Raw genomic sequence first — 27,040 nt, forward strand, 5'->3', positions numbered from 1 at the left:
TATTGTATTCATTGGTTGTTTATTGAACGATATGTACGTTTTTGAAAGGTTTCCATCTCTTCATCATTTGGTAGCCAAATCAGTCAAGAATGTGGATGAGCGGGGTCGGAACATTGTGCGTACGCACATTACCGAGCCTCCTTGTTTTATAGGTTGAAAAATTTTCAATTACCGATCAAAAATCATAAAAAAAGAAAACAAAATTGAGCTACCTGTTTCCATCCGTTAGCTCTGGCGTATACCTTTTCTTTGCTCTTCTCTATCTGGCCCAATTTTTTCTTTATGTGGATCATACCCATATTTTGGATAATGGACGAGAAAATAATTGAAAGCTGCTATGTTACTGAAATCAGCGGCTTTTATTCAGCAAGTCCCCAGTCAATTTGATTTTGCAAAAACTGCGTTTTTCTTAATTTTGACGGTTTTCTCAATGAAAATTAGTCGAAATTGTCTAAGTTGAATTTTTGTGCGGCACAAAAATAAATCCATGAACTGTAATTTCTGTTCGAAGATCATTCTATATGATTAAGTCGGTCCTTTCCAGGGTCAGCCTTGCTACTTTCCGTTCCGGACCTGAATCTCACTGGTGACTAACCTTTTTGAGTCCATCTATTTGGGCACATACCAATTTGTAGAAATTAATAAGTCTTATTAACACGCCCGGAACAAATCTTATTAACACGACCTGAACAAGTTTCTCACTTGACTTGAAGCCAACTTTGAAAATATTTCACGTCTTTAACTAATCACTTGACCCTCGCCTGCTTTGCTACTTCGCGGGGCAAAAATCGCCGGCTCTAATTTAACTTCAATTGACATGAAAAACCGATAAAAATTTGGGAGCAAATCTTAAAACAAAAGCCCCCAATACAAATCAAATTCTTCGAACTATCAAAAAGTACCGCCATATAGCCTTGCTCAGCTGTAATAATGTATGTCACGTATGGCTACCGCTAATATGACCAGTCTGTCTATAAATATGCATTGTGAGTTGTACCCTGAATGAGTAAAAAAACGAAATCTCCAATTCTGATTTCTGCTCGGCAAGACCCTCGTGCAACGTTATGTCACCAGGTACCTCGAGCGACTAATATTTATGTTTTAACACATTAAAGGTAACTGGTTTTGGTACCTTGATTAGAATAGGGCTTCGTTTCAACTGCGCCCCCTACACGTATCAAGTTGTTCATGTAAAATGGTTCTCTTGCTGTTTCTTAATTCTACCCAACAAGCGTTACTATACGAGATCCTAAATTCCGAATTCTGATTCTCAACCCATTTCATAATTTTCGCTGATTCAGCACAGGAAGTGAAAACTTTTTCTGACAGTGTTATGAATCAGCGCTGATAATGACTGAATGATATTTACGGAAATCCGGGAAGAGATATGCCTTCTGGTCCAAGAATGGAGATCCAAAATTATCAAGATCCAGCAATGATGACGATTCTACAATATTGAAAAAGATAAACAGCGTATCATAAATTAGCAATAGAATAATCATATGTTAAACAAAGGGTAGCTAATACTAGAAACGAGAATATGAACATGCAAATTGCTCGGCATTTGCAATAAATAAATTACTGATCACACGATAGACAAACTTAACAGATTATAACAGAATAGGAAACTCAGACTTTCACATTCAATGTGACTTCTGAAAAATTTACATTTTTGATCTAACAATTTTAAGTTCGTATGATCTCAGCTTCAATCACAAACGATAAGAATTGCGGCGGGTAGATACAAGGTATCCATCAGGTTTATTATTAATTAGTTTTGTTTATATCTAGTATGTTTTTTTACTTTTATTTCCCACTGTTTGAGGAACTTGATCTACGCCCTGGGGAGCTTCTTGGCGACGAGAATGACCTCGATCGTTCGCGCTCTTTCTCTCTGTTATGCTCATGTTTTCGTCCATTTCGTGATCTTGACCTCGATCTCGACCTTGAAGAGGAATCTTGACGCTTCTTTTGACTTCGCGATGATCTCATGTCACAGCTCAGCTTGCGGTCGTTGAGGGAATACCCGTCCAATTTTTCGACCGCCCTTGAGAGGCTCGTCTCATTTCGAAATCCCACAACCCTAAAGTTTCATTTACTACGTCGAAACAGAACAGTTTTAAGCCTTTTTGAAGACAAGGACATAAGCGCTACTTTTCTTTTTAATTTTATAATTTCCCGAAGATTTGTTACAACTTGAAATATAAAATTGCAGCAGACCCAAATTTTCATTTAATTGCAACAATTCTTGCTAAGCAATTGATCTAATAAGGTCTCAAAATCTGGCGAAAAAATATTTAAGCATCCAATTTTCTTTTTACTGATTTCAAAATATCGAAGTATTCAAACCCTCACGTAACCGAGCCCAAAAGGTAGGTAAGTTCACTGGTTCCATCAACAGCTACAGTTTGCATTAAGACTTCATTGAGTAAAAGATGTGACCTTTGCATTTTACGATTGCTCTTCTCATTATAACAAGTGGCGCAGAACGAACGAAAAACAAAACTAACCGGCTGTGGTTTTTGAGGAATTATCGAGGATTAAATTCTTTGTGAACATTTTTTGAAACTTTTTTTATTTATCCAAACTAGTTCAAATATGCTCAACGATGTTATCTCATTCATTTCTTAATTTTGACAGAGTTGTTGAGCCCAATTGATTTGCTGTCTTGTTGCAAACAAATAGTGCTTTTTTGACAAATTACGCTTTTGTCAAAAAAACAAGCATTAAATCAGTTATTTTAGCTAACAATTGCTGTTAAATCTGAAGAGAACTTCCTTAAAACCTAATCACGCAATCTTCAGAAAGTGCAAATACGGCTAGTTGAGCCTCAAATTTCTGATAAAATGATTTGAAACTACTCTTCTGCCGATTTATTTTGTTTAATTAATTAAATGGGTTTTAACTCAATTAATTTTTTACCCCCCCCCCCCCCCACAAAAATTGAAACAGTTACGTTTTTTCAATAACCAGGAAGTGGCAACAAGGCTATTGTTTGTCTCATTGGGACACCCTGCACCTCAAAGGACTTGGATTGTATTGAGCACTGTCTTTTCTAGAACTGTATATTTTTTTCCGATTTCTTTTATTTCAATGAAAAGTCAAAACATAAAGAGACTAAGGTGGGATTAATTGCTCTCGAGCGATGGGGGATTTAATTTAGAGGGGTTATGGGTACAAAAAACAGTCCATAGATGGTGCGACCTCCAGGTAGGCAGTCTGACATCTTAAAAACCAAGCTATAACTGTTCTGATTCCCCAGAGCTCATAATTGCTTTTTATTTTGGATTCTTCAACAAATTTTTAAATTCTTCAACAAATATTTATTTTGAAAAAAAAATTAGACTACGCATCGATTAAGACACCTGAGAGCGAAGAATTTTCTACGAAAAATTAAAAATGGTCAAGCTGGTTTTGCATAAAAAGACCCACACATTTACCAAACCTGCTTCAAATTCATTTGAGAGCAATTAATTAGAGTAGTGATCTTAATCACGCTAAAAGAAAAAAGACAGCGAAAAACTGAGTATTTTGAAAATGAAGTGAAGAATTAATGTTTGAACGATTTTTCGGTATCAATGGAGAACGGTTTTTCACGAGCGGCAATTTAACCGATTTGATTTTTGCCAGTTTTCTGTCGATGTTTTTTTACGCGATTGAAGGTGATAAATATGCCTTAATGGTGCATAGACGGTATTGTTTGAATCACTCAATAGGCAGCCAGTAATTTTCATAGAGAATCAATAGAGATAGTACGTTTTCTGTTAACGACCTATGATCTTTATGATTTTGACACTGCTTTCACATATTGAGAGTTTCCCGTATTGTTGCTCTTTTCTTGGCTTTGAACCCATGTTTTAAAATATATACTTTTGGTTACTGCCTGTATTTGTAATTCTTTTAAATTCTTACCAGTTAATCTCTTCACTGAGAGATCTCACTGTCTTTCCCAAGACAATAAATGATCTATTTCTGTACATGGATAAACATGGTTCTTATGACCTAGTAATTATGCACTTTCAAAAATCTTGATGAAATTATCATTTTTACTCCTTATGTTTCTAGTGTCGACTTGTATCATTATCTCATTATTGGCAAGTCCTACCTACTTTCTGACCAAATTAAAGTTTATATCAAATGTTCTTTTAATATGGCACTGTTTGTCCATTAGAAACCGGTCAAGTTTTGCACCTAACTGTTGTGTTCTTAAGCACTTCACCCTTGTCTCAATAATAACATGACTTATTGGCCATCTTATGCGTCATCATTCATCTCACGATTTCTTTTCAGTTCATCGTTAATGTTAGTTAGTGACACCATTTACTTTCGAACGCAAATTTTTAATTTTTAACTTTATTTGTTGTTATCGTTCAATTGTCTTGCTGTTGTTTGTCACTTTGTCGCTTAGTGCATCTAGAACAAAATTTCGCTGCTTTCCAAATATTAATTTCTCGAAAGATTCTATTATTTGGTTACATAGTGGTTTAAAAACGTTTTAAGTTTTATGAAAACACCCTATTTTTTCGTCTTTTTTTTCTGTTTCGCAAAGATGCTATTCTTTTTCTGATTTTTGTACATGTAGTGTGAATTTCAGCAAAATGTAATTGCTTTGATATGTTTGCTGTAATCGCTTTGGTGTTCTGTGAAAAGGAGTTCTTGTCTTCAGATTCATTCTTTTTGTTTGTTTTCCGTTATAGTTAAACGCTTTGTTGGCTATTGAAGGCTTTCGCCACCTAAAATTTTTGATGGTCATGTCATTAGTGTGTCATTTTTATTGTGATTTGGGTCCTGCTGTGATATTTTTGATTCTTCATGTTGTTTGATTTAAGTTACAGCCATCTGATTAAGCGACAAGACATCGAAAAGCGACTTTCTTAAAACGTCTCGCTACCCAGCAACTTAACTTTGGCTTAACTGTGGCCTCAGTGTAACTGAGGCTATTTGGTCATAAATTTTTTCAGATATTTTGTGTGATAAGTTCTTTGAATAAACATGGCTCACATTACTCGAGACATAACATGAATTAATTTTGAAAGTTAGCTAGATCTTATTTTCTTAATCGTTTGTTTTGTTTGACAAAGTTTGGTCTGCATTTGAAAAGTGTCTGCTTTAGAGTGTTATTAACTTATGTTATTTTTTCCGACCAAATGCGCTGCTGGGCCCAGTTTTTGTTTTTGACTTCTTTTTATGTTCTTTTTAGTGATAGGAAAAACCCTCAGGTATTAACCTCACTGGTATACACGTTGGTCCTTATTTGAAACTCCATCAAATTTTATACGAAAAAGCATTGCATAAATTGCCTTGCATTACTTGAACTCTTCCCATCCCTGCTGCATTTGTCAGACAATTTAGCCAAAACTGTTTGAGGGGGTCGGAACATATTTGTCAACGCACATTAACGAGCCTCCTTGTATTGGTGTCAAAATTCATTTAGAAGTATGTAATTTATGATCAAATATTATATTCAATACGCAATTCAATTAAAATTGATGAACCACATATGAAGTTACAGACGTAAAAGTAGTCACTGAGCGGTGTGAAAAGTTGAACTAAATTTCTGCTTTGAAGTTTGCGGCGGCGTGAAGACGTGTAATACGAAAAATGAGCGTTAGATGAAAAAACAAACAAAAACATAGCAGGACAAGTCCTGACGTACAATTCAAAGAATTTTCATTGACTAAATAGAAAAACTAGACCTAGAATGGACTATGAGTGAATTGAGAAAACCATTTAATAAAAAAAAAACATAAACATAGCCGGCAGATTGCCGGAATAGCTGCGAAATAGACTTGCGTGCCGTAAACTACAGATGGAAAAAGATACAGAAGTGAGTTGATAATAGTTATCGCCGCCACCTATAAAACTTACAAGTTTATTTCAAAGGAGGTTGTTTTTGGGTGCAAAAAAATTTTTCCTGTCGAGTCTCGAACCGGCGATCTCCGGATTAACAGCCAGTCGCCTTAACCACTCGGCTGTCGGACCATACAATCTGTTTTCTTACAATCAAATTTGTTTTAGGAACAGATTCTGTTTCTGAATAACCGCAATTTAGGTCACGCAGAAAGTGTGAAATCAAGCGCGAAAAAGCCATTTAAGCAGTGACGAGACAGAATGTTCTAGAACAAATGTAAAACGAAAATGAAGCGTCAGACGACGAAACAAAAAAAAAACCAAGAGCACCGCAATATAGCTTCGCTCAGCTTACAGCTTCGCAGCTATAAAAAAAATAAGAAAGTAACAGAAAATCGATGTCGAAATTCCGCATGCGAACAAAACCACTAGCGAGAAATAAAAATTTAATTCAAACAAAAAACTTGGCCTAGAATGAGTTGTGAATGGATTGGGAAAACCATTTAGAAACAAATCCGATCCAAAAAATCGAAAAAACAGTAAAAATCAGGGTGAAATTGCCGCATGCGAACAAAAAACCACAACCGAGAAACCGAATTTTTGTTCAAACACCGTTTTCTCACTCTTTAAAATTAGAGCGAAAAAAATTCACGCCGCAAAACCACTCGCTTTTTCGCTCCATTTCCTGTTTCGGCGTGACCAAAATCACTACTCCAATTTGACTTCAAAAATCATGAAAATGTGTGAACAGATCTTAAAAAAAAGACAGCGCCCCAATACAATTCAAATTCTTTGAATTGTAAAAATCACTACCAAACGGTTACGCTCAGCTTGCGGATTTGCAGTTATCATGCCACTTACTTTCCCGTATTAGTCAAATCTTTATTGAATCTCACATCAAGTTAAATTCTTTCGAGTAGATAGAGTGTAAGACCAATAGCAAACTATAGAAAACCACGAGGAGACGATCATTGTTATCATAACCGTTCGCGTGTCGGCTATCAATAAAAAGTTAAGTGAAATTACCTTGAATTTTGTTATTCACTGCTCTAGCCACTTTCCAAGTAATATAAAAAACTGCTTGTTAAAACAACAAAGGAAAAACCAAACAAATAAGACGTTCAATTCAAAGGGGGTGTACATAAGGACAACTTCGGCCCACTTTTCAATTGATTTTCAGTAGTGAACTGCCGCCAATTGAGTTCAGCTGCTTAAAATACTGAAAGATAGCAAATTAGATCAAGCAAAAATGAAGGGGGGTATCAAGCGTGATAAAATTCGACGACACCTAATTGCTTCAAACTTCATTTTTGAGGAAATAGTTAACAACATAACCGATTAGACTAACGTCGGATAAATTGCTCTAGAACGACAGGCGGGGCAATTTAAATCAGAGGGGGGGGGGGCATTCCCGGCTTTCAGGGTCTTGTGATTGCGAATCTTACAATCGCTTTTCTTTTAGCAACAGACATAATCTCTGAGTAAGAGCAATTTAGGTCACGTAAAAATCAAGAAGTCAAGCTTGAAAAGTCACTTGAGAAGTGAAATCCAAAGAATGTTCTAGAACAAAACGGTGAAGCAAAAACTTTGCATAAAAAGACGTTTACAATAATTGTTTCAAACTTCATTCGAGCAATTAGTGAAAATTAATTATTACACTCCGAGACAAGGTAACCTTGTTTAACTTACGCAGTCCTGTCTTCAGAGTCGACTTTGCAGGATATGACATCACCGTACTTGTTGGCCAGGTTAAACAGCTCCTGCAAATAAAGACAGTAATTGATGTAATTGGCAGACCAAACATTAAATTGAAACCACACACCAATCAACAATTGATTTAAAAAAGACACACTGACCAAGAAGATTTTTGCTGTCACACCATAAGGTCAGGTCAATTGACACGATCAAATATAAAAAATTTTGATCGAATGCTGTTTTAATTTGCTTGTTTGAGACATCATGGAATTGAAATTAAACACAGCTGGTGATAGTTCGCCTGCGGGAAAAATCCTGAGGCCCGTTAGCCATTTCCAGACTCACAGAATTTAAAGTCCGAATGCTGCGGCAATTAAAGAAGCACCATTTAAAGATCTGACTGGGAGGACACAGAAATATCTCCATTCACGCGATGACTGTTTCACCGATGACAACTTGAACCAGCGCTGAGAGAGTCAAGTCATTTCACTCCGTTTAGCATTGACTGACTGCAATACATACATAGTCCCTCCAATCATACCAAGCTGATCTTAGATCACCACAGTAGGCAGTACAGGAAGGTCATTAGAAGTGGACCTTTTGTCACTAGTACATAGCAAGATAGCACGATTGTGGTACGGAACTAGCACTCCCAAAAGAGGTGTTTGAGTGTCCAAATAGTAGTAGTAGACGGTAGTAGTAGTAGTCGAAGTAGAAACACAGGAGTAGGTGGATGATCATAGTAGAGGTAGTAGCAGCACAAGGAGTGAGTAGAACAACAAGACACAATGTCCTACAATGTTAAGGAAATATTGGTGAACTTGAACTGCACACTTAAGGGAGAAAGTCCGTCTGCAGGTAAAACTACAGGTCACATCAAATTATGGACACAACATCAACAAGCCAACACAGTGAAATAGTATAGGGTGCCGCAAGGCTAGTATCAACCAAAAATTAAAGCAATATGAATAACGGCATTATTTTCCAAATTTTTCATAGCTGAATTATTTAAAATGCTTCTTCACAGCACCAACACATAGCCGACAGATTGTAGAAATAGTTGAGATATAGACTGTAATATATAAAAGCGGAGGGCCGTAATATAAAGCTAGCAATATGAGTTAATGACGTTGTCGATACAAAATTTTCGAAATTTTATTAGTTAATTATTTAATTAGTTGATTTCATGTTAATCGCGAAGCCTTACTCTTACCATCCTTTATGCATTTGCCTTTTGTTGACCTTGAAAGGGGGTTGTTATATTACTACGGGTGGCCTCAATATGTGCTCGAAGTTTTTAGCGAGTTAGGCTAGAAATAACACTACAAATTCATTAAAACATTTTTTGGTGATAGGGTCGTTTAAAGAATACTAATCAAAATCTGCACAAAAACAAAAAACAGCTTGTAGATTGCCAGAATAGCCGCAATAGCTTCGTAGATCGCAGTCTCAAAAAGATACTAACAGAAACAAAGTAACAGAAACAAGCAAAGAATTTTTTTTAAATGCTGAGATGTTAAATTTATATTAGGAATCTGTATAAGTTATTGCTGCCTCTATTAGCTGCTCTCAAATAACCTTCAGTTAGAGTGACACACATTCACTCGACCTTATCTCTTCGAATTAAAGTAAAGAAAAGTAAATTTAAGAGTGAGGAAGTCGTTTTTGAGAGTGAAGTCAGTCAAGTGACCAAAAAGTTAATCGAAAGAGATCAAAAAATCTCGCTCTGCTAAGAGAGAAAAATGATGTCAAGCACGCAATTCAGTCGAAATTGCATGAACGAATGAACAAAAAAGCAGATTGAAGTGGTTGTGACGTCATATGGTAGTGACAAAAATCTTGACGACGAAACAAAACACAGCAGTACAATTCCTGAAACACAATCCAAAGAACTGAATGAAAAACTGAGAACTAATGTACCTGATCATCAGATCAATTGAACAATCACAGCCAAAAAGACAATTTCAAAATGTGAGAATCAAAATAATCAAACAAACTAAACGAAAAAATAATCATTGCTAAAACTCTCGAAGGTTTTATCCTGAAGGCCGAACATGATATAATCATTAACATTCAATATACTCATTAACTCACGTACAAGCCTTGAAAGAGAATTATTATCCACTAGAGGTAGATGAACTCAGAAACGACAAATGCTTCAAAAAAAACTGACAAGTGGAAAAACCAAAGTTTCCAAATTTCACGAAAAAAGTTCAAAAACCATTTTTTGTCTCTGGTGTTCTGTCATGTAACCCATCTGCAGAACTTAAAAAGTTTTGTTGGCTCAGAAAATGACAAAACATTTGAAAAATTTAAAAATAATTGCCATTTTTTAAAAAAATCTTGCTAAAATTCGTGACCAATTGCTAAAATTGGTCAATAAAAGTAACTATTTCCTGCAAAAGACCTTGATAAGTTTTTACGAACCTCAATTTGAGACTGGTCCAACAAAAAAAAAATGCAAAAATTTGCAACATTTTGGTCTCAAAAACTCCTAAAATGAACTTTTTACCTTGAATTACGGCCTTCCCAGTAGCTTTGCCACTCTAAGCACTTGAAGGACTACTAAACGCAGCTAAGAACCTCTCATTAAACTTGATGCCCGCTGAGCTTTACCTGTCTCTCAGGTTTTGAAAGTTCAAGTCATGAAAAAAAGGTATAAAAACATCTAACAAACAAAGACAGAGCACCAATACAATCAATTTCTTGGATTGTGAAAACCAAGAGGAAGCCAATAATAGCCTCAGCTATCGCTGTGCGGCAGCAACATGTGAAAAAAAATATGTTTTCTAAAACCGAAAATTTGTTCAAATACACATTTCGCACTCCAACTTCAAATTCAATTCAGAAGTCTTAAAATCCCTCACTTATTCGCTCTTTGGTACTTCGTCGTGAATTGAATCACTACGCGAAATCGAATTTGACTACTAATTGACATTAAAAATAAAAAACCATTTAAAATAATAAAAAAAGATTTTTAAAACAGACAGCGCACCGAAAAATTTAGAACTATTTGTAGAGTGCCAAAAAGGAGATAAATGTAATATAACAACATTCAGGTGACAAAATAGCAGCTATAAGAAAGGCAGCATATTTGATTACGCACCATTTGCTAGATGAAACATTGCCTCGTTTCTGGTAGTAAACAGCCGCCGATTAAGCGTGCAAAAAATCATATTAAAGAATCAGACCTGCTTTCACAATGAAAAAACTCAGGCGCGATCAAATTAATCACAGACTAAAGTCATTCAGCGCTCAGCTGGCAAATAAAATCTGATTTAGACTCAAAGACAAATTCCTATCACACTCACACTCCTTAAAACTGAAAGAACTGATAGGTAACAATTAATTTTCAACTACTACTACATCTTGTGATGTCTCTGATTTAAAATTATGCAGCGTAATACTGCCCGCAAACAAGTTTCAATTAGACTAATACATCCTGATTTTACTTTAACCCCTCAAATTAAAGGTAACTTAAAGTCATATTGAGAGTAAGGAAAAGTCATTTTGAGAGAGTGAAGGAACGAGTGAGCAAGCAATAAACTATGCACGCGATTGAAAACTCAGTCCAAAAAGTGCTAAGTTAAGTCACGCAGTTCACTCAAAAAATGCATGAATGATTCAACAAAAATCTTGACAATAGGCAACTATAGTAGGCTAAAAAATTAGTTGAAATTGACTAAGAGCTACAATTTTCTGAATTCTTTGTCTCATTTCGCGAAACAAAACCGCTTTATTCCAGCAGACCCAATTGATAGGTAGTTGACTAACAATGCCTGACAACACCATTGTCTAACTAATTCTCAATAAAGCAAACAAAAAAGTGGCTAAAAACTTCTAGAATAGCGTAAAACTTTTCAATAGCTGAAACACTAAATTCGAATAACTTCAGAACGCCACCAAATCAGAAATAAAATTATCTGACATTATTTCTTTAGTCCACTAAAACCGTTTAAGTAAATTTTACAAAAAAGGACAAAAAAACAGCTTGAAAAGGCCGCACGTGAACAAAAAACTTTGTTCGATTACAATTTCTCAAGCCTCAAACTTGCTCTATAGAGCGGTATCAACAACATAACAACTCTCTTCAAAGCTGCAAAGAAATGATACAAATGCAAATTTTAGCACTTTTGCCACTTCACAATCAAAGTTGATTTTTTACATCAAATCACTCGGAAAGGCGTGCGTACAGTGAACGTTATATAAAGTTTAGGAAAACTTTTAAATCAAATAGGAAAATGGTATCAAAATGTCCGAAAAGCCCAATAAAATGGAACGCGTCATTCACCAGTTGTAATAAGCGTAACGGATGAGCACTTTTGTGATAATGTCAAAAGAATCCGCGAAAAAGCTCTACTAAAACCAACTATTACATCAGAATTAACTCAAAAATGTACCTACTGATTTTTATAAACTTTTGAATATCCTAAGATTCATGCCACAGACAATAGATCACCACCAGAAATAGCTGGATGTTTCAACTTAGATAGCGCAATGTTAAAATTATTCAGCAATGAGGTTTTAGATGGTGAACTGGCAATTGCTGAAGGCCCGACTTTAAAGTCAGATTTTAATATTCAACTTGTTCCATTCTAAAGCTTTTACGGGTGCAAAAATAAAGCCACTAATTTAAAGCCATCATTTTAGCGCGTACACAAATATCGTTAAAGGACTACTAAAAACATGATCGACTAATATCGGGCGAATTGCTCTCGAACGACCGGCTGTTTTCGGTAGTAGGCAGCTGGGCCTTAATGGATGCTAGCATTAGGGGAATCAGCGGAGGGGGGTTAAGCGATGGGATATAGTGTTGCGGGGAGAGGTGGTCGAGATGGGGGTCCAAATCGCCAGGTTGGAGGATAGACTGGGAGTCAGGGTGCGGTGGATGACTGAATGGGGTCGAACTTTTGAAAAACAAGAACCGCTACTCACATCCCGAAATTGTCTCAAAACAGATTACTGAATCTAATAATTGGAGAACAGTGATGCGTACGGCTCTAAAAGAACTTCTCGGCCAATTAATGCCCTCTGAGCGCAACCCTTATCCCGTTTTTGAGCAAAAAAGTTCAAATGCGTTAGACGTGCCAAACTTTTAAATTTGGTTTGCTGAAAGCGATCAACTGTAGGAAAGCGATTCCCAAAAAATATATTTTCTCATTGTAAGTTGATAGATTTATCAAAATCTTTCGACACAATTATCACGAGAAACTCTAAGAAAAAAGCTCCAAAAAGTCAACATTAGACTCCAATATCGATATTCGAGATAGTCGCCAAGTTAATCTAGACCATCAAAAACTTTCGACACATTTGATCAAAGAGAAAAATCTCCAGTTAAGGTTTGCGGGACAAAACAGATGAACGAAACCTCGAAAACAGTTTGTTTGCTTTCAGTCAAAGATTCCATTGCCCAGAGATATAAATTGAGAAGTTCCTCAAGGATTAGTAATTGGTCCCTTGCATGATCTTATTTATATCAACAACCTCGTATTAGTGTCAAAAAATGATAGTGCTACTAGCTGGCTGTTAAGTTTCAAAAACAATAATACACGGATGACCTTAATGCTTTATCAAAGTGTCTGGAAGGCAAGTTAACCCTAACAATTCGAAAAAATCATTTTTTTCTAGCTCCAGGACAAAACAAAATCAATTATGATTCCAAGACAAAAACAAAACAAAATAACTTGCAATGAGTAAGCATTGGAGGAAAAACCTGTGTATGAAATAATCAAGCATTTAAAATCAATAAAAATTTTATTTCCTGATTTTGGCAAAAATGTAACTTTTAAAAAAAATAAAATACCTCAGCCAAAAGTTGCTGCTTAATAATATGTACAAATAAAATGTTAATCATAACCAAAATATGGAGTTCTTACCTACATAACAGCAAATTAGACAAATCTATATAATTTACAGCAACAGCAAAACTTTTTGAGGAGAATTTCTGGGTTCCCGACAAACACGGAAAATTTGTCATTAAGTCGATACTAAAGTTAATTGTACTTAAGTACAAAGAATAAAAGATTCTTGACTTGCTTAATTGATGAATTATCGGTAATGGATTTCAGTCTTAGACACTAGTTTGAAACATACTCGGCAGATTGCCGGAAAATAGCCGCCGTTGATTCCAATAAGCGTGATTGGGATTGAAAGAATAGAAGATAATGAAAAAAAAAGATTTTTGAACAAAAACATTTTTTAAGTCCGATTTATTTTGATGGCATTTCGTAGTTGAACATAACGTACTTCTGTTTCTTAGAGAGAGGCTACAGGGGCTACTATCAATACCAATAAGCATTAGAGATGGTAACTAAGACTTATAGGAACGACGTTCAAATAGCGGGCATCTAAAATTGGGCTTTATGGGTTTATCCCGTTTCTACTTCTGACTTCAATTTTTTATACTGACTCTTCATTTTGAATTTCTTTGCTGAGCAACTGATGTTCAAAATCACTTTTAGCAGAATGAGAGAAGAGAGAAACTAGCCTAGAGAAGTCAAAAAGATATCACGCAAAATGTTGAAAAAGCGCAAAATGTTTCGGGTCGTATCTTGTCAATTCGTAAAATTTATCTTAAAAATAAAGAGAAAGCTATACCATAATAGGTTTCTACATAAAAACAATTGCAAAAACACTTGTCTGCTCGATTAGCTATCCCCCAGAAGATACCTAAGATTTAAGTCAGAGACCACGGTCAGTTAAAAAAAACAAATTATGAATTGTCTCACATCCTCTCGCGAATTTAACATAACAGAGAGCCAACACAGCACCCACAGTTGAAATATTTCCTCATGTAGAAATCAAAGGAAGGTCACGGAGGTCAGAAAAATTGACCTATCAGAGCAAGTAATCGCCTTCTAGTTGGAAATCACTAACACTTTTAGTAGTTTTAGAAGATAAATTGGACACTGTCATCTCGTAGCTTTGGGACGCACTTCTGCTGCGGGATCTATCACGATTATGACTCCTGAAACACACAAAAACAATGCAGAAATATACGTTGCTCGCTCGCTTATATTGCTGGTAAAGCTTCACCATAATGTAGTAAACAACATTTTCCTCTCATTCTGATCATGATCGATAGTGTTCTGTTTATTTGCAAGACGAAGGGCTATCTTGCAATATTCTTGCAAGACGAATGGTTATCTTGCAAGATTTCGGAAGAAAATATTGCAAGACGATGTATCGTCTAGCAAGATTCTGTAAGAAAATTGTTCGAAGTCGACTCGGGATGGGCAAAAAACCTTGTTACTTTTCCTGAAAAAACTTTGATTATTGATGCTAGCACCATTTCACAAGCTTTTGCAGTTTTCAACTTTCCTAAGAGCTATTTCGGAAGAGCTATTTGTTATCGAAAACAATTTCAAAGGAAAAAGCTGTTCCTCATTACTGCGATTGGTATAAGCAAATGAAAATTGGTAGCTGTAAGCAACAATTGCATTATCGAGCTTACCATGCTATCAGTAACCTCAAGCAAGCTTTCTGAATGAAAACTATGTTTCCATTTAAATTTTTTTAGCTTCTTCTCGCCATCTGACAGAAATTATTTGCGGAGGCAATGTGCAATTATTACCCTTTATGGTAATTTTTTAACTAACGAAATTTGATTACAAAATTTTTGATTAACAAACAAAATATTAGTTAATCAGGTGCAACGAATAAGTGAAATTCAGATCAAATAATGATTTGATTATTTCTTTCACGATATCAAATTTCGAGTTCAGATTTTCAATGTTGCAGGTCCACTGAGATTTGAGAAAATTATATTACACACAATCAGACCGTAAAAAGTATAGTTTGGTATACTTTTTACGGTCCCCCCGTAAAAAGTATACCAAAAAGTCCCCCCCCCCGTACGTTATGCTCCCCCCGTTACAGAGCACCAGCCATTACATGTTTAAATCATTATGTTAAAATATGGCACGTGCATCTGGGGGTTACAAATAATATGCACCCACTAAGCTGGGGGGACACAAACTGAAAAGATCCGTTTAGTTCTCTATTGGTCACCCCTCTGGTTGCGCGAGACCTTAACTTGTTATGGTCCTCAAAAATCCCTAACACTCCCTAAAAATCCCCTAATCATTGTGCGGATCTTCTCCGTTTCTGCACCTACCATAGTGAAAGCATATTATTGGCACTACTGCCCAGCCGCACGTGCTATATTTTTTTGCAAATAATGATTTACTATGCGATGACACGTGCACTGTATCTGGAGGGTGCATAATGTACTGGGGGAATGTGGGCAAACGTAAAAGATCCCATTGGGCGATGTTAAGCCAACTAAAAACTCCCTTCGGCTTGGTAAGTTGAAAACGTTACGAGGACGAGGAAACGCCATGTTTAACAATTATAAATGATTATTTAACTTGATTAAATAAGCTCTGAGTGCAAATCTCACCTGTAACTATTGTTGCTATAAGAGGAAGAAGTGCCCGTTTGTTTACTCCAGTCAGTTCCTCTTGCTCTTTCTACTGCGAGTCTGAACAGAATCACAGCCACATAAATCAAAATTGAGTACATCTGCGAAAACTAGAGATGGTTTAAACATTATCACACGGTTGTTACCGCTTTCTCCAAGTTCTTCAACGGTGTCACTTCTATTAGTTTTATGCCATTTCATTTAACGTCAATTATATCAACCCTCTTACATTTCACCCCGATCTAAACTCTGTATAGTTACTACACTTAGCATTCAAAATAAGGAATACGTACGATTTGGTGGTAACTAAACGCGTTGATCGGACTGAATATTTGTTCCGACCCCAACTGTGGGGGGAGGAACTATATACTCACATGGGTTTTTTTTTGTTCCGTGAATTTTGGCCGACCGATCGTAGAGAAATGTGTGTGGTATCATTAAAAAGCTCGTCCAGCGTAGAATTCAAAATTAAAAAGATTTTTTTGAATTTCGCTTTTTTTCGAGGAGTTATCGAGGTTTAAAGTTTCATGTGAACATGGGATATTTGGTTCACTTTTGTTAATTTTTACCGTAATTTTTGTTCGAATTAACGCTTTTTCTACGAAAAATTTAATTCAAAACTAGATTTCACGCCACAAAATCAATCAATATTCGGTTCTTAATAGACGAAAGGAGATAAAAGGACAAGTACTAGTCTCAGAGGGAAGTTTAATATCAAAAAAAAAATTCGAATTATATTTGGGAGCTCTTTTTTTTAGAAAATTTTGCAATTTTTTTTTGTTTTTTTCAAGTCACATAGAGGCTAGTCACTATTCATATCGAGGCTCCGTTAATTGCAAACCTCATTTACAATGAAATGAAGCCCAATGAACAAAAAAATTGTTTCCCAGGGATCGCTCATGTTTTTTTTGGACTCGTATCTCAGTTTTCGTAATTTTAAATGAAATTTTGATTTTCTTTTTGAGGTTTTACTGAAGTTTTAGAATCCTATGGCGTAAATTTGTTGACTAAAGGTGTAATAGATTTCGTAATGAGCACTAAGTGAACCTATCTAGTGCTGTGAGTGGACAGCTAATGGCTGTTAAGACTTTGAAAATAAATTTTCGAAATTTTTTTAAATTTAGTAAATCATAAACTTATTTTTGTGAACTGTAAGCTCGGCTCAGTAAAAACAGTACCTTCCTCCTTTCTACTGCAATCAAAATTAATCTGATTAGCGGTTTTATCAATTAATTATTGGTTATACCTCTTCAATGCCACAAGATTTCAATTTTTTTTTAAATTTTGGACATTTCGTTCTATTGGTTTATTTTGAAATCTTATTACATCATCCTAACATTGATGGCTACCATTGTTTTAGCGAACATGTCCGAAGGATCATAGATAAAACTTTCAGAGAAAAAATGATGGTATAAATGGCTTCAACAATTTCTCGCATTTTTCTACAGAATTTTTGGTTTTTGCCTGTATTTGTTTTTTCATAGTCATAAGATTTATTGCGATGCCTTATTGATTAAATATGCATGACAAACACCCTTGTCCTCACATCGAGACATAACTGAGCGTATTTATCGACTTCCTATGAAAGCTATTGAATTTAATTTCTGTTAAGACTTTAAAAATATTTGTTTTAACCTTTTTTGAACATAAATCAATCTTAAGCTTATTTTTGTTGATTGTAAGTCAGTCTCAGTAATGTCAGAAACCGCTTCTTTTCAATTTCAGCAGCAATTTATCTAATTGGCTATTTTATCTTCTAACTACTGATAATATGACTTCAATGCCACAAGATTTCAAATTTTTTAATTTTTGGAAATTTCGTGTTATTGGTTCCATTTGAAATCTTATAATGTTATCCTAATATTAATGGCTCTCGTTGCCTTATAAAAGAAGTTCAATGGATCACAGCTGAAGTTTTCAGAGAAAAACTCATTGTTCAAATGACTTCGACACTTTCTTCTCGCACTTTTCTACAGAATTTTTGGTTTTTGCCTGTGTTTGTTTTTTATCATAGTCATAAGACATATTATGATGTCTTATTGATTACCTAGGCAAGAAAAACATCCTTTAATACACATCGTGGCATAGCTGAGCGTATTCATTGACTTCCTATGAAAGCTATTGAGTTTATTGGCTGGTAAGACTTCAAAAATGTTTTTTTTTAATTGTTTTTTTAACACAAGTCAATCTTAAGCTTATTTTCGTGGATTGTAAGTCAGTCTCAAAAATGACATAACCGCATTTTTTTCTACATCAACAACAATTTATCTAGTTAGCGGTTTTCTCTTCTAACTATTGGTTTTCTGACTTCGGTGCACGAGTTATCATAATTTTTAATTTTCGCATACTTTTTAGTAATTTTGCATCCTTTTGAAATCTCATTACATTATCCTAATATTGATAGCTCCCATTGCCTTAAAAAAACGTTCAATGCATCGTAAAAAAAGTTTTCAGAGAAAAAAGATTATGGTTTAAATGGCTTCGACACTTTCTTCTCTCACTTTTCTACTTCATTTTTGGATTTTGCCTGTGTTTGTTGTTGTTTTCATAGTCAATGACATGTTGTAATGTCTTATTGATAACTTTTGAGAGACTAAAATCCTTGTCTTCACATCATTGAGGCATACTTTAGCGTATTAAATGCCTTCCATTGAAAGCTATTGAATTTTATGACTTTGATACTCTGGGTTTTCTCAAAAATTTCGTGGTTTTGATGTATTTTTCTTTGCCATACGACTTATTGTGATGAGTTATCGATGACCTATGAATGAAACCTATACCATTGAGGCAGAATTTAGCGTGTTTATTTAATTCCGTTAAAAAATATTGAATTTAATGTCTTTGATACTAGGGCTTTTATCGAAAACTTCATGGTTTTAATATATTTGTTGTTTTTCAAGTCATTTTGTAACAATAAAAACAATCAACTAGCTGTTAAAAATTTTGAAAATAGAAGAGTTTATACCGAAAAGTTCTTTCTCTAATGGCGTTGAAACTTTTCTCGCTTAATTTTTTTGAGTTTGCTGTTTTTGCCTTTTTTTATTTTTAGGTAGCCGTAAAATTCTGATCGGTTTCATAAGCTTGTAATTGACGATTAAATGAGTGATGTTGCCTGAAGCAGTCAGTTTATAGCCAATAGTCTCATAAATTATGATATTATATATCTTCAAAATTTTTTCAAACTTTTCAGTTTTTGTTGTTCTTTTCGTCAACTTGAAACTTACTCTCGTCATTGAGAGGTCCCATCCAACTCCTTGAATTCCAAAAATTAATCTGTCTATTGATATTACGTCGTAACTGATGTTTTGCTTGGTGGACAATATGCGTTTACATTAAAAAAGTTGTGAGTGGTGTATTTGTGTTTCTTTTTCTCTTCTTTTAGCTTTATCAGTTAATAACAGATCCCAAGGATTTTCAAATTTGGCCCAAATGAACGAACTTCTTTTCTCTGCAGTATAATTTTAGCTGAATTAGTATAAATCAAAGATAAAAAAATACATAAAACTCAGATAATAGCTAATGATTTTTTAATGGTTTCAATAAATTGTGTTTTTGTTCGTAATTTTTTGCGATTTTCTGCGTCTTTGTGTAAATCGCTTGCGATTTTTTGAGATTTTCTGCGTGTTTAGAATATTAATATGGCTTATCTTAAGCAAAGACAAGTCCCATTAGTTTCATAATGACTTTTTTAAATTTATCAAGAATTATTTCGTTATAAGCTAAAGATTTTTTTAGACTTTTGAAATTATTTGGTTTAAGAAATGTTGATTGATCTTTGACTTTAGCCTTATTTTTTCTTCTATTTTTCAACTTTTTACCTAATCTCATTAAGGAAAACTTCCATCTGTTGTGTAGTTAGGAAAAACTAAATTTGTGTAATTAAGGTTTTATCTGTTTGCATTTTGACGTTGTTACTAGGTGCTTTTAAATTTATATATTGGGTTTCTGCCGTGAGATTTTTGTTTTTGCTTATATTGTTGTTTATTGTTTTTCTCGTGGTATTTATATTGGCAGATCTCGTGAGCGCTGTAATGAGGCATGGCATTATGTAATTCAATTAGCAGTTAGGTTTTGTAACAATTTTTTTTAAAATCAAACATCTATTTTTGTTATCCCTTCATTTGTTTGACAATTAAGTCAAAAATGTAGATGAGCTCGGGTCGGAACATCAAGTGCGAACACACATTAACGAGCCGCCTTGTTGAGTTAAACTATCGAAATTGTTCAAAACAAAATTGCGCCCTTTTGAAAACTCAAATTAAAACTGAATTATGCTAAGATCGGAGGAAGTTAATACACTCTAAAATTTTCTGTCAATTCTATTACTCGTATGATCTCTGGACTCATGATAAGCGAGTTTGCGAACAAAACTTACATGCGTCCCATGAATTTGTAGTTGTTGTACAGACGAATAGCTTCTCGAACGTCTTTTAGGTTGCCAAACGTCTGAAATAAATGCAAACATTTCGTCGCATCATTCGATTATCTTTACGATTAAATACGCGGGACTTTATTACAAAGCGAAAAGAAAAATATTTCTAAATAAAACTTTGAATGAATTAAAGACACGAGAAAAATCCAACTCAACAAAATTGGAGCATTATGTCACAACGACAGCATTTTTAAATTTCTCCAGCAAAAACAATGTGGCGGAAATTTTTAAAAGAACTTTTTTTCTGAACTTTTCACAAGCTGTCAAAAAAATTAAGTAATAATTTCCAAATTAATTTAGTTAGATTTGCAATTTTTCACATAAGAGCAAAGCAACTATAGTCATTGCTTTAAATAAAGGAATTTGAGCATTAGAATGTCGTTTTTGACGAAAAAACACATGAAATTTTTTTTCAGGACCAAATGACAATTCTTTTATATTTCGGCCCAATACAATGTACAACGTGTAAGTTTAACGGGGAAAATTGAAGAAAATCGAAAAAACTGATTTTTTTTGAATTGACAGGATGGCAAAAACTTTAAGAAAATATTTAAGAGAAAAGTTTCCTCTTAAAATTTAAAACAAGAGTAATTTTTACAAGTTGCAAACTGTATCGAAAACTATGACTGCCGAGAATTGTAAGACATAGATGTTACCTCCAATTCACTGTTCAGAAAAATTTTTTGAGAAAAAATTAAGGCTAAAATTAGTTGCAAACAGAGTTAGGATTGGCTCTTTTCGACCAAATTTAAAAACAAATATGCAATTGCGCTGGCTAAAAGATGTGTTTTTGAAAGTTTTCTATCTCTTCATCATTTGGTAGCCAATTAAGATACGTTAACTATTCATCCAACTTTTATCGCGCTAATTATTATTTTTTACTTGGTCCAGAAAAAATTGTTTAGCGTTACCCAATGCAAAATTTTACTTAAAATTTGTTCACTATTGAAAGACTCAGTTTCAGCTGCGCAGCAAAGCATTAAAACATTGGAGAACCACCCCACACACACTGAAATTGGCTCCTCAAAACAGTTTTGGTGAATGGCATACTTATAAACTAGTAAGGGTTAAGGCTCTAAGAGGGCCGCTTAGCCACTTAATGCCATGCGCGGTTTAACTGCTCATCATGAAAAAAAGAGTCAGAGGAAAGATCGGAGCAATTAAAAACGCTGTCAATGATGAAAGTCAAAATCAAAAGAGGTATCAGATAAAATTAAGGACAGGTTAGTATCGCCATTTTTTAAAATGGCTTTCATTTACCAATCGTTAACCAAACACTTTTATTTAATATTAATTAAAATTTGTGTTCTACTGTCTTCTGAGAGGGAATAAATTTCACTGAGGGGGGACTAGGGCGGAGGGGCGATGCAAATAAATTTCTCTTTACACAAAGAGTTTACGCCTACACAGCAAACTCAGTTGGCTATTGAGTGGGGACCCCAAGCTCGAAATATGCCTTTCACGCCGTGATACTGCAACTATTTGGTGAATAGCATGCTTAGACACAAGAGAGGCTCTCAGAGAACTTTTCAGCAACTTATCTCCGTCGGGATTTAAGATTTCATTCTTTTTCTCAAGACAAAAGATCGAAAAAAACGATTAACAGACAAAGAATTGTTAGAAAAAGCTGCATTTAAAACCAGAAGCACTAACTTAACAGCTATAAACTTCGTTTGAGAGCAATTAACAAGAAAACAAGAACAATCAAAATTGCCGTTTCAATCTTTCTCAAATGTGAGAATCAACTTCACACTCTTGATCGCAAATTAACTCCAATTTGTATGCAGTATGTCCGCTAAAGTATCCTCATAAATTCACTTACTTTATCCGATTTGAGGGGATTACTGCACCGGCAAAACTCAATCGCGAGAAATGCTTAAAATAATTGCAAAGGCATTACATAAATTCTTTAGTGTTTTTCAAGGAACCATCACATAGCAGTTTCAAGGAACACCCTCAAATCTCAGTTTTGATATTTTATTGTTATCTGGATGTTAATTCAGAAAAGCTCCTTTAACTGCTTCATTGGGTCTTATATCGTTTTCTGTACGGCTGCGAATTTAAAGAGGCATATAAAGTTAATATTAGTACTAAAAATTGGACGTGTCTCAAAAACTCCAGGCCTAAAAATTTATGGATAATTGAATAAAAAAGGTGCTTCAACTTTTTGTTTCTGTACTGCATTCCATATTATTCATCGAGAGATATCGAAATGAAAAAAAAGGGGTTGCATGCTTTGAATTACAAAACAAGTTTCTAGATTTTTGGACGAGCAAAAACAGCTGTCAGTTCGGGTCATTCCATAATCTTCAAAAATTTTTTTGCAACCTCATTTGTCTTGACATCAAACTATTTAACGGTTCTCTTTACACAGTTTTTGTCAATAAATTTATTTATTTGACTGTTTTTATTGCTGACATCTTACTTTCATAATCATTCCTACACTCACAAATGGTTGTGTAAATTTATGCAAAAAACGTCAAAGTAAAATTGAAGCGACTAACGTAGGACGAATTACTCACAATCGACTGACGAGCTGTTGGCTTCGTCACTAGCACGCTAGGGCTTAGGAAGTGCAACTAAAGCTTAATTTAAAGAGGGGAAAACAGTAGAAAACGGGGGTGGATTACGAGGGGAGGGGGACTATATGAGGGGGAGGGGTTGGGTGATGTCAAGGGGGGTCGATCAAACGTGCTGGGTTAAAGGTAGAACGAGGTAGAATGAGACGGGTGGGGGGTGGGGTGGGGGTGGCGAGGTGAGGTTGAAGTGAAGGGCGTTATGAGATAGGGGATCTAAACCACAACAAAATTCGCCTCAACAAAAATCTCAGCAGCTCCGGTAATTTGTGCACTTAGAGACTTAGTAAAGCTCTACGAAAAATGCTCAGCAACTTGGTGCCCTTCGGGCCTTACCTGTTTATCCCTTTTTGAAGACGAAATATCAAATGCTCAGAGGAAAAACTATCAGACGAAAAGGCGGTGGTACGAAAAATTGCATTAAGACCAGCAGCACTTAAACACTCGCTACCAACTGCGTTTAAGAGCAAAAAACACTTTCTGATGCACTATTTTTCTCTGATACATTTTCCCTAGGTGTGCCATAACATAAAAAATATTGCAGAATTTGCAGTAGGCTATAAAAATAACATTTTAATTTACGCTTTTAATGCGAACCTAAAATATTATGTTGATTGTCATCTGAGCAAACAGAAAAAAAACTGAGTTTTCAATGTCTTAAAGCCAGCAGACAAGGTATCCAAACTTCAACTGAGCAAAACCTCAAAATAGCAATCCTTCTTGTAACTATTATTGCTCTAGGTAATCTCGACTTTCAACTGTTCCAGTTTAACTTGTTTGGTTCACTGAATTCAAATTTAACGCTAAAAATCTAAGTTCGTCGATCGGGAGGAAAATGTCATTTATATATTTAACCAGTCATCTGTGCCTTTATACGCCTTTAACTGTCTGAGAAAAGGGCCAGTCAACTCCATGCAAGGCGATAATTTAATCTCAGCCGGTTGTGGCTTGGTGCCGTTCTCATGCAAATTTGCCGAGATCAATTAATATTAAATTTCCAATTTTTATAATAAAATAGTTCCGATATTCAACTAGTTCTGATATTAAACATCCAATTGTTCTCACCACAAAAGCGAAATTGTTGGACTTCACACTGATTTCGATGACGTCGAACCCCTTGAACAGTTTGGCCAAATCTTTTTCAACCACTCCACTTGATAGGTTTCCAATGTACACCTGAAAAGCAAACCCTTTCCAATTTTGTGGATGAAAAATGGTAAGATAACTACCACAGGAATTTTCTAAACAGCTGAAGGCAAAACACTGATTTTTAATTTTTATTTCAGCGCCAAAAAATACACCACCGAAAAAATCCAAACTTTGATTTTATCGTGATTCCAAAATTTCTTACAATGCAGGCTTAGATCTGATGAACAGATTTCTTCGGACATTTTAAATTGATACCCATATTTCACACATGGCGTTTTTTGAAAACAGAAATTAGGAGCTTAGTACCAAATAGAACAGTGAGTTTCAACATTTTTGCTATTGTTGAAACTGACAAATTTCAGCACATGAAAAATTCGTAAATAAATTCACTTAAAAACCGCACGCGGATTAAAATGTAATTATTTTGCTATTGTAATATTACAATTAATGTTCCATAGTTTTTTTTTACTTTTCTACATTTCATTTTAAGATTTGATGGTCGGGGGAAGGTGTTTCGGACCTCTGCACCCGTTGCTTTTCCTCATTAATTTTTTATCACAAAGACTGTTACGCACTGATTTTAAGAGTGTTCCTCATGGTGTTTTCGGAGGTTAATATCAGCAGTAAATAATGTGAAAAATTGTCATTTTACAAGGACTTATTTTGATGTTTCACAGTGAGGTTTTCAGCGGATATATTTTGAATAAACTTAGCTAGTAATAGCCTTTTATTGAGCGGTTTCGATGCGCGATATATCCACTAGTTGCCTTGGGTTTTAGAGCTTTATTTAGCCACAATATAACGCTAAAGAAGTCTGTTCTAACTTAGTCATTTTATGAAGAATTTCCAGTTCAATCTTTAATTATTTTAACATAAATTATAACAAATTTTTCAGAGATAGAACAAGAAGTTTCGAGATTATTGTTGAGTTCGAATAGCAACTGATAGTCAGGCTGTTTCTCCGGTGTTCTGGTGATCGTGGGTTCCGCAGGACTGTACCTTGAGTTGTATTGGTCCTTCGTAAATATTTACTGATCTATAAGTTGGGCAATTTCCGGCTTTTGTACGTCTCTTGATGTTTGTTAAGTACATATACAAGTTCCGTATTAGCACCTACTTTATCAGAATAATTACTTTACCAAGTACATAATCTCTCATGAAGTTATTTAACAATGATGCGAATTTAATGTCAGGGAACTCAAAAAGGTAAATATTGAGGCTTTAAGGCACTTAATATGTTTATCAGTAAACTGTCAATCTGCGGTTGTTTTTAATAAACATAAACAAATTAGGGGTTACAGACCTAGATGGAAATACTAGCTATATATGTCCTTGAGATCTATCTGAATATGAACTAGATTAAAGCACTTATTTATGGATGTTAAACGGAAAATCATCACGTAACTATGAGGGACGAAATAGGGGCGTGACACTACCGGACACTCCATGAAAATTTTGAGAAGGCTGGGTTTTACAATTTCTCTATAAAACATATATAATCTGCACGAATATAAGGATATACACATGTTTTTGTTGGAGCCACCCCATTTATGTTTTCTTATAAAAGGAGGTTTGAACGAAAGCATTAAAGTTAAAGACAATTAAAGAATTTATAAGAAATGAAGTTTAAGTTAAGACAAAATGAGTTAAGGTTAAAATGAAGAGAGTTAAGACAAGATTGAAGGCTTTGAAGGAACATTTGAGAGTTGAGGATGCGCTAATGCTTAATAAAGAGTGAGAACATAAGGTAGAGTTAAGATTGAGAGAAGGTATTGGGATTAGCACTGAGAATAATCATGTTTATTTCACGAAAGAAAAGCTCTAAACTTTGAATAAAGGAACACGTATGAACTGAGTGAATGAATGGTTGAAAGCACTGGTTAATTTCTGGGATTGAACTAATTTGACTAATTTGATTATTTAAAGCACTGATTGATAGAACTTAGAGTCAAGGGACATTTAATCGGTTAAAAGATTAATACTTGAACTACTTAAGACTTTCAAGAGCTCAAAGTATACTCTCCTCTCGGGTTAAAGCGCTGTTGTCCTGTTCGTCTTCTGTGGTAGTTTGTTCGTCTTCTGTATCAAGTTTGTCTGTTTCAAATTGAAGATGCGCTTTTAGTTGGACAGTTAAAGAGTTGAAGGAAAACTTGAAGATTGCTCTCCATATGAACAAAACTTACGTCTCTTGCGGAGAAGTCTGAAGTTGTTCTCTTCTGGTCGTCAATTGCTTTGTCCAGGTGGTTGTCAGTCGTAATGCTGTCGTCGGGAGAAGGAACTACAGTGATGCATGTTACTCGTGCAATACTTTTCCGCCTTTTGGCTTTCCTTGAAGCCTTTATGGATTAGTGCATTGTATCGATGCATGGTAGTTACTTCACTCTATCTTTGCTAGATGATATGTTTTAGGTCAGGCTGCTCACTCTGAGCAAGACCAGGAGCTTCTTTCCTTTATTGTCCTTCATTTGGACGCTTGAGGTCCTGTTCGGGGAGAAAGGAAAAATGTCTAAGAGAAACAATTTTCATCACTTTTTGCAGGAGCTCTTCAGTTTCCCTTTTCATTGTCGTTCACTAGCTTTGGCAATTTGTCTGCCTCTCGAGTATAAAATGAACGGAAACCTGTGGTGCTGTATGTGCAGTTCATCGACAGCGATATGTTTTGTTCTCTGAAAGTTGGGCTGAAAGTTTCCCTCAGTGGTCAGATATTCAAATGGAACTCGATACTGTGAAACTTTTGCAATATTTTTGGTTTTGTGACCAACCATTGCTGTTATCACATGTTATGGTGGTTCCTTTTATTCGTTTGTCTACTGGATTCAGGCTTCCAGGTCTAGTTTTCTCAATGTGGCACTTGTTTATGTGAAATTTACTTGTTTCAGCTGTTCTCTACTTTTAGGTGGTGTGGTGATGTGTTTA

The 27,040-nt window shown here is 35.0% G+C and overlaps 2 protein-coding genes across 3 annotated transcripts in view; one reads left to right on the forward strand and one right to left on the reverse strand.

Annotated features, from left to right (window-relative positions):
• LOC142344913 (26S proteasome non-ATPase regulatory subunit 1-like) overlaps positions 1–27,040 on the forward strand; it is a 628,982-nt gene that overhangs the window by 296,006 nt on the left and 305,936 nt on the right. The window lies entirely within an intron of this gene.
• The window catches only part of LOC142344910 (serine/arginine-rich splicing factor 4-like), an 87,619-nt gene continuing 62,044 nt past the window's right edge, over positions 1,466–27,040 (reverse strand). For both annotated transcript variants that reach the window (XM_075396969.1, XM_075396968.1), the window contains exons 3-8: positions 24,041–24,151; positions 20,343–20,413; positions 15,947–16,027; positions 14,422–14,512; positions 7,540–7,610; positions 1,466–2,083 (exon numbers count right to left, since the gene is read on the reverse strand). In XM_075396969.1, coding sequence (XP_075253084.1) covers positions 1,807–2,083; positions 7,540–7,610; positions 14,422–14,512; positions 15,947–16,027; positions 20,343–20,413; positions 24,041–24,151 — 702 coding nt within the window. In that variant the 3' untranslated portion in view covers positions 1,466–1,806. The remainder of the gene's footprint in view (positions 2,084–7,539; positions 7,611–14,421; positions 14,513–15,946; positions 16,028–20,342; positions 20,414–24,040; positions 24,152–27,040) is intronic.

Source organism: Convolutriloba macropyga, chromosome 8 (assembly GCF_964194025.1).
Source record: "Convolutriloba macropyga chromosome 8, txConMacr16.3, whole genome shotgun sequence".
In the NCBI taxonomy this organism is placed as follows: Eukaryota; Metazoa; Xenacoelomorpha; order Acoela; family Convolutidae; genus Convolutriloba; species Convolutriloba macropyga.